At 34.4% G+C, this 11,599-nt stretch overlaps 1 protein-coding gene across 3 annotated transcripts in view; it reads right to left on the bottom strand.

The window, feature by feature from the left end:
- Nucleotides 1-8,111: 8,111 nt before the first annotated feature.
- Nucleotides 8,112-11,599, bottom strand: part of LOC121857898 (furin-like protease 1) — a 51,874-nt gene continuing 48,386 nt past the window's right edge. For all 3 annotated transcript variants that reach the window (XM_042354142.1, XM_042354143.1, XM_042354144.1), the window contains one exon: nucleotides 8,112-11,431. In XM_042354142.1, the coding sequence (XP_042210076.1) occupies nucleotides 11,117-11,431 (315 nt within the window). In that variant the 3' untranslated portion in view covers nucleotides 8,112-11,116. The remainder of the gene's footprint in view (nucleotides 11,432-11,599) is intronic.

Below are 11,599 nucleotides of genomic sequence, written 5' to 3'. Positions count from 1 at the left end.
TGTACACCTGCACGCAGTGGCGGCTCGTGAAAAATAAAATGGAGGGACTGCAAGCCTCACACAACAGTAGGTGACCTACCTCAGGTATGAGTTGTAGTTGATGTCCACGAATTCCCAGGGCATGGTAGTAGTGTTGGTGGTAGAAGGGATGGCCGAGGTGGTGATGGACCAGTATTAATTGAAAATAAAGTCGGCGTGTCTGCTCTTCGATGTAGCAAAATTGTTTATTACTATTTCATTAAAATCCTTTATTTCTGTTATCATCGTCAAATGGTAATTAAAGAAAGCACGATTTAGCCACACCGTCCACACGTTGTACGAGACTGAGCTGCTTCAAGTGCAGCGGCGGCGCCAATTAATAACAGACATGAATCGTACAGCATTGACAGCAACTATGAAAGTAACTTAAATTTTGGTCTGATTTTAATGAAAATTCACTTAGCAACGTATTGAAAATAATTAAATAACATATAAAATGATATATTTGTTGGTAGTGTATTATTCAGCTGTCTCTCTAAAGGAATCATACGCCTGGCAGTGAGTGTCTGGGGGACTGCAGCTCTGCAGCCCTATGCACGAGCCGCCACTGCCTGCACTGATGGTACCCTTTCTTGTACACCTGCACTGGTGGTACCCTTTCTTGTACACCTGCACTGATGGTACCCATTCTTGTACACCTGCACTGGTGGTACCCTTTCTTGTACACCTGCACTGATGGTACCCCTGTCTTGTACACCTCTGCTGATGTACCCATCATGTACGCCTCCACTAATGATACCCCTGTCATGTATGCCTCCACTGATGGTACCCCCTGTATTGTACGAATCCAGGAAAAAAAGTCAGAAAAAAAGTCACAGGAAAAAAAGTCACAGGAAAAAAGTCACATGAAAAAACGTCAGGAAAAAAATCAAGATAAAATTCACAGAAAAAAAAGGCACGGTAAAAACCTAACTAACCCAACCTAACCTAACCTAACCTAACAACCTAACCTACATGCCTCATATATAAATTGTGTTGTCAATATGTAAAAGTCACGTACTGTCAGTTAATAACTGTTTTAAAATATTTTTAGTTTTATTATCTTAATTGTGACTCTTTCTGTGACTTTTTTCCGTCCACCGTATTGTACACCCCCAGTGATGGTACACCTGCACTGATGGTACCCATACCTTGTATACCAAAACTGTTTTACACCCACACTAATACACCCACACTAATACACCCACACTGATAACACCTCCTTGTAGATGGTCATGAATAAAAAGGGTATGTGATTGATAACACATGGCACAAAGATCTCTACATGGCGTCAAAATCGCACTATGACTGGATGCGTTGTCGTGTTAAGAGGGCGATTCTTTACGTTTTAGATGCACGAAAATATTCACAAAATATAATGCAGTTGGAATAGTCTCACTATAATTCCGGGATTATTTAGGCCGTCATTTTGTGTAAATGTGAATCAGTTTGATGTTCTTTTGTATATTTTACATTGAATTCAGATCCAGATTCTACTAAGGTGTGTATAGTTTACAGTCGACACTTAGTGGATGGACAACCAACTGACAGTAATCTTGGTACCTAAACTTAAGTAAACATTCTTTTCTGATCATTTTTATCTTGACTGGAACTTAAAAAACAACTATTGGGAAACTTGTTCGTGTGTATTTAGTCAACATTGAACTCTCGTGGTATTGTAGTGGATTTCTCCCCTACAAAAGCTGTTTGTCGCTGAGTAGCCGATCCCGTGAATTCCCCAGTGTATGCCTCGTGGTCTAGGTCAACCAGCGCCGCCTTACATGACAGAGGTCAACTACTAAGCCACGCCTATCTCCGCTATTTAAGACCTGACCTCGTGGTGACCTCTCTCTTCTTCTAGCTACAGCCGCAGCAAGCAACACCTCCTCCTCCTCCGCCGCTGCCTGGCGGTCCTCGCTCCCGCCGGCGAGCATGGCGACCCACAAGCTGTCCTCCTCTGAGCATCCTCACCAAACAGCTCTCTCTACATCACGCTTGTAACCACGCTGCCACTTCCCAGCACCAAGCTGCATTGTACATCCAATACAACATGTATACAGAGAGCACATTGTGATTTTCCTTTCTCCATCCCATCCTGAGTGTGAACCAAACATCTCGTACTCCACAGTATGTTTGGGTTTTTCGTGAATATATTTAGTACACTTTTGTTCTCTCATATTTGTCCTCTTGTATTTCTCCTCTTTCATTTTTTCCTCTTATGTCTTGTATTTGTCCTCTTGTATTTGTCTACTTTCATTTGCCTTGTATTTGTCAGAGGTAGATGCAGACGCTGAGGCCACAATAATATGGCGGCAAGAGGACAAATGAGGAGGCTTATTTGTCCTCTTGCCGCCATATTATTGTGGCCTCAGCATCTACCTCTGACGTTTGCTCCACCAAGGCTAACAACAGTCCACAGAATACGCCTGCTCGCCCCCTGTAGGACCTTTCGCTTCTCCAAAAACTTTATCGTCATTGAGACTTCCCAGCGTTTGGTATCTGCCGATCTACCTTCATTCATGTTTCAACAAATATTTTTGCAAAATTCTCTGCCTAACCTACCCTTCGTGAAACAGCCCAAGGCCAAAGTTCTTGGCAAAAATATCGAAAAAAGTCCAAAAAATTGGGAATTTTTTTGCAAAAATGGTGCAAAAATGTTGCATAACTGATGCAAGAAAATTTACCAAAAATATCTGCAAAAAAATTGTCGGCAAAATGTATACAAAAATTTCCGGTAAAAATGTTTGGAAAAAACTAACTGCAAAAATGTCGGTAAATTGTGTAACTACATTTTCTGCTAAATTTTTTGCCAAATTATCGGGATTATTGTTGCCAAATTCTCGGCATTTTGTTGCCAAATTATCGTTAAAAATTACGTCAATTCTTTGCAAGATTCTTGGCAAAATTCATGGCTTTTTTGTAAAATTCTCTAAAATTTTGTGGGCAAAATTCTCGGCCTATTTTAAAGCAAAATTTTTAAATTTAGTGCAAAAACGATACAAAAATATTGCTGAATTTATTGTAGATAATAAAGTTGCAAAAATATGTTGCACAAAATCTTAAAATGTTGTAAAAATGTTCAAAAACATGTTCTACAAAATGTTACAGACAAAGGTTACAAAAATTTCAAAATGTTGCAAGAAAAGTTTCAACATAGAAATGTTTTAAAAATGAAACTGAATTTTTGAATGTTGCAAAAAATAATGCAAAAACTTTACCCAAATTAAGCAAAAAAGGTTGTAAGGCTTGCAACTAAGCTATAAAGGTTGCTGAAAATGTTAAAAAACTGCCAAAAATGTACCCAAAGATGTTTTGAAAAATTGCAAATAGATGTAGTAAAAAATATTGCAAAAATTTTTAAAAAAGTTTGCAAAAACGTTGCTGAAAAGTTAAAAAAAATTTGTTTCAATCATTTTTGCTCCCAAAAGTTGAAAGAAATGTTGCAGGAAAATTGCCCAAAAATGTGCACAATTATTTTTAAAAGTTTCAACAAGTTGCAATTGGGTGTTTGAAAATTATTGAAAAAGAATGCTGCAAAAGAATATAAAAAAAATTGCAAAAATTGGAAAGGTTGGAAAAATTGCAACAAAAATGCTTCAAAATGTAGTAAAACTGCAGAAGAAAGGTGCAAAAATATTTGCAAAATTCTTGCAATTTTTTTTGAAAAATTGGTGGGAAAAATTATTGCAAATTTTTTTGCAAACGATTGCAAAACTATTGCAAATAAGGTTATACAAATATTACAAAAAGGTTGCAAAATTTTTCCAAAACACTATACACAAAATGTTAAATATGTTGCAAAAATGGCAAAAAAAATTCAATTATTGCCAAAAACATTACAAGAAAAGTTGCAAAAATAATGTTTGAAAATTTTTTAACTTTTTTTGAAAATCTAGCAAAATGTGTTGAAAAAATTATGCAAAAATGCTGCAAACAGTTTGCAAAAACGTTGCAAGAAAGGTTGCAAAATGTAAAAAAAATGGAAATAGGTGTTATAAAAACTTGAAAATTTTAATAAAATAGTGCAAAAAATTTTACAAAAATGTTGCAGCAAATTCTAAATGCAGTTTGTAAAAATTTTGCAAAAATGTAGAGAAGTTTGCAAAAATTGGTTCAAAATTCTCGGCAAATTTTCTTGCAAAATTCTAAGCAAATTTGTTTGCAAATTTCTTGGCAAAGCTTTTTGCTAATTTTTCGGCAACATTTTTTACAAACAAATTGCCAAATACTGCATGTTGCAATATATGCTGCAAACAATGTTGCAAAAGTTACAATGCAAAAAATGCAAATAGGTTTCAAAAAATGTTGCAAAAGAATGTTACAAGATAATGCAAAAATGTTGCAAATGGTTTGCGAAAAGGTTACAAAAATTATGCAAGAAATGTTGCAATAAATTCTAAAAACGTTGCGAAAGATATTACCAAACAGGTGGCAAAAAAAAAGAGTTGCAAAATGCGATGAAAATTTGGGCAAAAAATGTTCCACAAAATGTTGCAAAAAAGTAGCAAAAATAATGCCAAAAATATTGCAAAACAATTAAAAAATTATAAAAAATGAAAAAAAATGCAAAACGTTTGCAAAGAAGGCTTGTAAAAAAATTCCAAAAAGGTTGCAAAAAAGTTGCAAGACAGGTTGCACTAATTTTTCAAAAAATTGTTGCAAAAAAGTGGCAAATATAGGTTGCAAAAAATATCGAAATCAATGTTAGGAAATATTGCAGAAACTGCAAATTTCATGGTAAAAATGTCTGCAAAAATTGTCAGCAAAAGTTTTTGGCACAAATCAAAGTGAAATTATAATTTATTTTAAATTGTCTGAATTTTTTTTGCAAAATGCTCAGCAATATTCGTTGCAGTATTGTGGGTAATTTTTTGCACAATTCTTGGCAATAACTTTCAAAATTCTCGGTAAAAATTATTGCAAAATTCTCGATTTTATCAATGTTTTTGGAAAAAATTTTTAAAATTTTTTCAAACATTTGGATTTGTGTAATCATATTTGTGCCATTCTTTTGCAATGTTTGGGCGACATTTTTCCACAAGTTTGTGTAAAAAAAATTTACAACCCTTTTTGCAACATTTTTGGGAGTATTTTTGCTGAGAACAGGTAAGGTCTTCATGGTGACTTTCCTAACATTCACATTAGCAGGAACTTTCTGGCAAATTGTACAGGATCTACAGTATCTTCTAATGCAAGCACCTGCACCTGGCCAAAAAGTTTAGTAAACTCCATATATATACCTAGTTTTCCAATGTGAGAAATGTCCAGCAGTCAAAGAATCATGTGCAAGATAAAGAGTATTGTTCATACATTTCAATGGTACAAACCAATTTCATACTCATTTTTACTCCATATAATGTAGGAAACAAACAAATATAGCACCACCTCACCTGTGTCTCCCTTACAGCGCATGCTCAGAATGTACACTCGCCAACTCCCTGGTATTCAAATATGCGTTGAACCACACAGACCAGATGGAAAGATCCTAAAAAGAAATATAAATGATATCGTAATACAAAAATAGCTCTCACACCAATTCAATGTTCCTATGAATGAAATGTAGATTTGACTCACTGCACCACTTGTAGTAGGTTCTTTCAGATGTTAGTAACCCTCTGCATCAAGTCAATATAATGCAAATTTACATTACTAACACCACGAGTACAAATTCAGTAAAGTTAAGTCACAACACAGGGGCCATGTAGTTGACGAAAAGAGTTCAGGTCTTTCTGTGAAGTGTTCCAGTTCCTCACGACAGGAGTAAGTGAATTGTTCTTCACCATCACAAGCACCAGGTAGAGTGCCAGGGGTCAGCAGTGAGTAGTGTACACTGGAGCTTTTATGACAGTCACAGGATAAATGGCTGTAACAAGACTTACAGAACATAAGAATCGTGGAACAATATTACACAGTTAACTCAAATTCTGACAGAAGATGGACTTGAAGTGACACTCATGAGCAGGGGAAGCACAGTGCTCACACGAGCAAGTGTCAGTGATGGAGAGAAAACCTCTAGTCTGACAACACTGGACAAATTTAAGTACAGAGTACAGTACAGCGATGTATATTTTAGCCAACTTTACAACTACCCTGTACAGTGAACCCTCACTTTACGCGGTCAATTGAACCCACGGAGGCCCGCGTAAAGTGAGAAACGCGTAAAGTGAACAACATAACATATGGGATTAATTGAAATAGAGACTGGGCCGACCCCCAAACTCCACTTTTTCCGTCACAATATGCACTTTGTAGTAAAAATAATATCTTAATTTTATGATGGTATGCACACACAATTAATAATTAAGAGAAATATCAATAATATTAGGTTTTTTAATACTTACGTTAGTAGAAAAGCTGGGTCGGCACACGTGGATGGCAGCTGGTTCCGAGGCAAGGGGCAGATTAGTTGCCCTCCGGTGAATCACTTTCACTACTCGCAGAGGTTTGCAGGGCCTCCCAGACAAACCTCTTAAAGTTCATATCCTCACTGTCAATATCACTGACTTGGGCTGGCTGTGGTTGTGGTGGGTTGCGGGCGAGGAAGTCCTCAATACTACGTTGACGACTAGCATTGATGTTGTCGAGATAGATCTGGATATACGGCTCCATAACTTTCGTGAGATGGTTAGTAGACGCTTCATACCCATGCTTGTCTGGGTCATTGTCAAGGATAAGCTTAAGTTTCTCCCCCAACTCGATGATTTCCTTCACATTATCATGGCTTGGTCCAGGTAATTCGATGTTTTTCTCTGGTGGTAGGGGTTCCGCGGAAGCCATTGAGAGTTGTGAGGGGATTAGCGGGCACAAGAGAGAACTGTATACGCGGACTGAGAACAATGAGACAGGCCCTGCTAGGTCAGCGACTTCTAACCTCTGGTGGCAGGGCACGTTATGTTACATTAGACCAATCACAGCTAGCGGCAGAGGGAATGTGTGGGTGGTAAGGATGCGTGGCCCAATCACAGTCCGATACGTCATATGACGTCAGCGATAACATAAGAGCGGCCTCATGCGCACCACTCACCACGCCGCTTCCCGCGTATGGTCAAGAATGGACCGCGTGGGTAAAAAATGGCGCGGCAGTCTGGACCTCTCCAGCCGCTCGCCGCGTAAATGACCAAATTTACCGTAAACAAAAACGCGTAAACAAAAACAGCATAAATGCAGACTATACTGTAAAAAGTTGCAAATAGATGTTGCAAAAATATTGCAAAAATATTGGAAAAATTATTGCAAAAGAATGTTGCAAAATTTTTTCAAAACTGTTAAAAATGTGGCCAAACATCAGAAAAAAAATTGCAAAAACAGAAAATTTTGCAGAAACGATTTTTGCCAATAAATTTGCAACAATTAAAAAAAAAATTATATATATATATATATATATATATATATATATATATATATATTTATTTATACAAGGAAGAAGAAAACGAAGTTCCCAAAGCGCTTTTCGTTAATTGCGAGACTTTAGAAAAATATATATATATATATATATATATCTTGAAGGTAAAATCCTGCGGAAGATGGAAACAAGTGCCTTATTTAGAGTCTTTATCAAGATTTATCTTATCACGATTGTCATTGTGGATACCATGAAATATATATATATATATATATATATATATATATATATATACATATATATATATATATATATATATATATATATATACATATATATATATATATATATATATATATATATATATATATATATATATATATATTTTTTTTTTTTTTTTTTTGCAAAAAAATAAGATTTTTTAGAATAGCCAAAATAATTGGCAAAAATGTAAACAATATAAAAACAAAGTTGTAAATTTTTTTACAAGTTAAAAGCTGAATATGTATTTTAGATAGGGAGATCATAAATCAGGGTATACCAGCATTGCTAGGTCAAAACTAAGCTTCATTTTTAAACAAGAATTTGGGATTCGGCCTCTAACATACCCACAAGAGGAAGGCTTGAGAAGCCTATAACCTTCCCCAGTGTGAATCTCTGACCTGAAATATTTTTACTGTATTCATGATTGTTATAAAACTGAGGTTTACTATATCTAAAAATCATTAAGGGATTTAAAAAAAACCATATATAATCACCTGAAATTTTAGTATCATAATTTCCACATTAAAATTTTCAATTTACAAAAATAACTCCTATATAAAAATGCTATACATCTGTCTGGAACATTCCATATACTGATAAATGAAATGTAAAACTTTTTTATGCATCTAGCAGCTAGAAAATTACAAAAAGGATTTCCATGCATTAGTCCTCATAAATTATACAAACTGCGTAACAATTTGGATAAAAGGCCCAATAAAATTCATTAAGTTTAAATTGCTTTATCTGTAAGACAGAATATTTGTTTTCTTAATTTTTTACACATACAGTTGTACAATACATGTAGAGACCATACTGTACATTATTTTGATTGAGGATCTATTTTCAACAATGTTACACAAATAGAATATAAATTATAAAGCAAATTAAACTTGAGATCCTCCATCTCTGGCCATGAATGCCTAAAGAGGAAACAACAGGAGTTACTCATCTCTATGATAAGGTTTGGATACATGACTGGACGAAGCACCTGGGTAGGACCACCAATACAAAAATAACATAACTTACATGAATCAATACCTTCAGATATTTATTAAAACTAAGAATGCTATTGAAATTTTCTCGAGATATGAATTTAATGGCTGGAAATAGTTGGCCTGTGGAGACAAGAGAATGATGGCAAATACTCTCCAGACCAAGACAAAGAAATTGGGCTAAACCCTGTCGAGAATTTTGAAATCGCAGACATTACTATGAAGGCACATCTGTTGTTTGAGCAGTTGAGAATATTAACATAGTGATGAGATCAAAGAAACGTCTATATTGAGTTTTCATTCTTAACACTCTCTAACACCCATAAGTTCATCATATTAGGGAGGTATACACCTTCATAATCTTAGATATTTCAATGAATTTCAAGAAAATGGTTTCATAACTGTAAATACAAAATTAATTAATTCTTTTATATCTCTTCAAAACAATAATGAAACAAATATACAGTATGAATTTTATTGAAGTTTTTTGCTACAATGATAAACCGCCCACAAGTTCAGTTGTTTCAAATGGCATACATATTTCACACAATGTTTTCATTTCCTTTAGTTAAGATGCCATAGTTTTCACCCACACATTAGCTCGAATATATAATTGGAATTATTTTCGAGTATAGAAAAATAAGTTAATCCATAATCATCTCGACTTCTAAAGACTGAAGGCAGAGAATACATTCAATAACCTCTACTTAACTTAGTTAAGGACACTATCCACTGATCACCTTGGGAATATCTTGAACCATAATTCAATATAAATAAATTTGCTATGTTATGCACTAAGTTAGTTACTAAATACAGTAGTTACACAGAAATGGCAATGAACTTATACCATGCACCTGATGCATACAGTGCAAATATTTGCAGCAATAAAGTACAGTACATGATATTTAGGGCTAAAATGCAACTTTTAAGTAACCGCTTATTTTTGCATTAATGCAAGTAAAACTCATTTTTTTTTATTTTACAAATAAATGCTAGAACTAGTAATTTATTATCGATAAAATGCTTACAAGCATATGTTTGTGAGCAGCATCAAGGAAGAACAGAAAACTTAATGCCCGAGTACTGTTGAAATATATTTTGTACTCTTCTATTGATTAATTGTATGGAATGAGGTCAGGGTACATTATCAGTTCTTCTATATACACCTGAATTTGTATACCCCTAGTTAGCTTCACTGACTGTAACTTTTAAGTGAATGGGGGTCAAGAAATAGAGTTGTTCAGTGCAACTGAAGACAACTATGGTACTGGAAAGGTAACACAAAGTTAATGGCATTAAAACTAGACTAAAAGTATTTATATTACTGTGTAAAAAATCAGTCATAATATGACTGACCAAATGCTATAACTGATCAGTATTACCAACACAGAAGAAAGACTTATTTGGTGGCTCAGTGTCCTCCTACTACTAAGTACATTACTTGGTCATTGGCAGCTACAGACTCCATCAACAACTTTCTTTCTTGCTACCAGTCCCTGTCATCACTAACTTGCTGGTTTTATTTTAAGTACCTCGAATATATTATTGCTATGGACATTCTCATTATTATGAATACAGAATATAAAATACTGCCTTCACAACTAAGGAAGAATATTTCACAAATTACAATACTGATTAAAAGTCTGGAGAGATTAAACAAAAAGATGATACATGTACAGTATTTATATCTAACTCTGCTGCTGAGATTTCCCTTTATAATATGTACCTTATTTACAGTCATTATATTTTACAAATTCAAGTAGGAGTAGAGGTATAATTTGTAGACATTATATGGATTTACATTTAATTCATCTGAAAACCTTTTATGCACATTATGTACATCGACTTTCATTCATTACCCAAGTAAAAGAATTATAAAAATACTGATGCCCCAATGGCTATCAAAATTAATGTATATAGTGCAATGACTTCTATGAGTGAGCACAATAAAAGGCTTAAGTTACTTTAGCAGCATGTATAAGATTATTTCTCTGTTCAACAGTGATTTTTTTTTTCATATTTACTGTACAATATCCTTGACTACCTTATATATCATCATTCAAAGTATTCTCTTTTAATTAGGCAATTCCACTTACTGTCATTTGATAATGAACTAAACAGTATTTACAGTTACCAGGAAATTACCTTCCTATTTCTTATTATTCAGGGATCATACTGCATGTTCTATTTATATAGTGTATTATATCATATTTGTAATAAGTCTATGAATGTGGTAAAAATGATGCATTTGCTTTCATCCTCATAAATATGTAGTCAAATCCATCCCTAGTAGTAACAGGTTGAAGGCAATTTTCGTGGAAATTACAAAAAATAACTAAGCTGATGTTTGCATTTTCAATTACAGTACGTATATTAAAGATACAGTAAATTAGAGTAAATATCACCATAAAACAAAATGTGAAGGAACAATTCTGTATAAAAAGACTATTTAAAACATTTTCTGTACAGTTTTATCACTATCAGCCTAATATGCTAAATTCTATATTTCTTCATCACTAGTGAGATCATGGAAAGGTATTTTAGTCATCAACTGTTCAGAGTCACCTCTCGCTACAGGTGCATAGGCTGTGTTACCATTGACTGTAGACTTTATGCTACCTAATGGTCCAAGATTTGCAACGGGATTAATTTTTAAAGAAGTACGATTTGATGGTCTACGTGCTCGTAATACCATCACTGCCAGGATCAGCACCAGGACCAACAAACCCAGCAGGATTATCAGCAGCACCATATACCATGACTGTTGGCTGTGATATGCATTGAGCAAAATGCGAGGGTGACAGAAATTCTGATCCTGCAAAATATGAAAATAAAAAAATCATTAACAGAAAAAAAATTGTCACTTAGAAAATGATAGATTAACTTGAAACCCTATTTCATAACAGAAATTGGACTAGGGAACCAATGTTTTTAAATCAGCTGACTTGACATTCCCTTTTTCCGTTCTTTCATTCTAATCCAA

The sequence above is a fragment of the Homarus americanus genome, unplaced genomic scaffold, assembly GCF_018991925.1.
Source record: "Homarus americanus isolate GMGI-L3 unplaced genomic scaffold, GMGI_Hamer_2.0 scaffold6354, whole genome shotgun sequence".
In the NCBI taxonomy this organism is placed as follows: domain Eukaryota; kingdom Metazoa; phylum Arthropoda; class Malacostraca; order Decapoda; family Nephropidae; genus Homarus; species Homarus americanus.
Note: the sequence above shows the minus strand (reverse complement) of the source record. Positions and strands in the feature narration are given on the sequence as shown.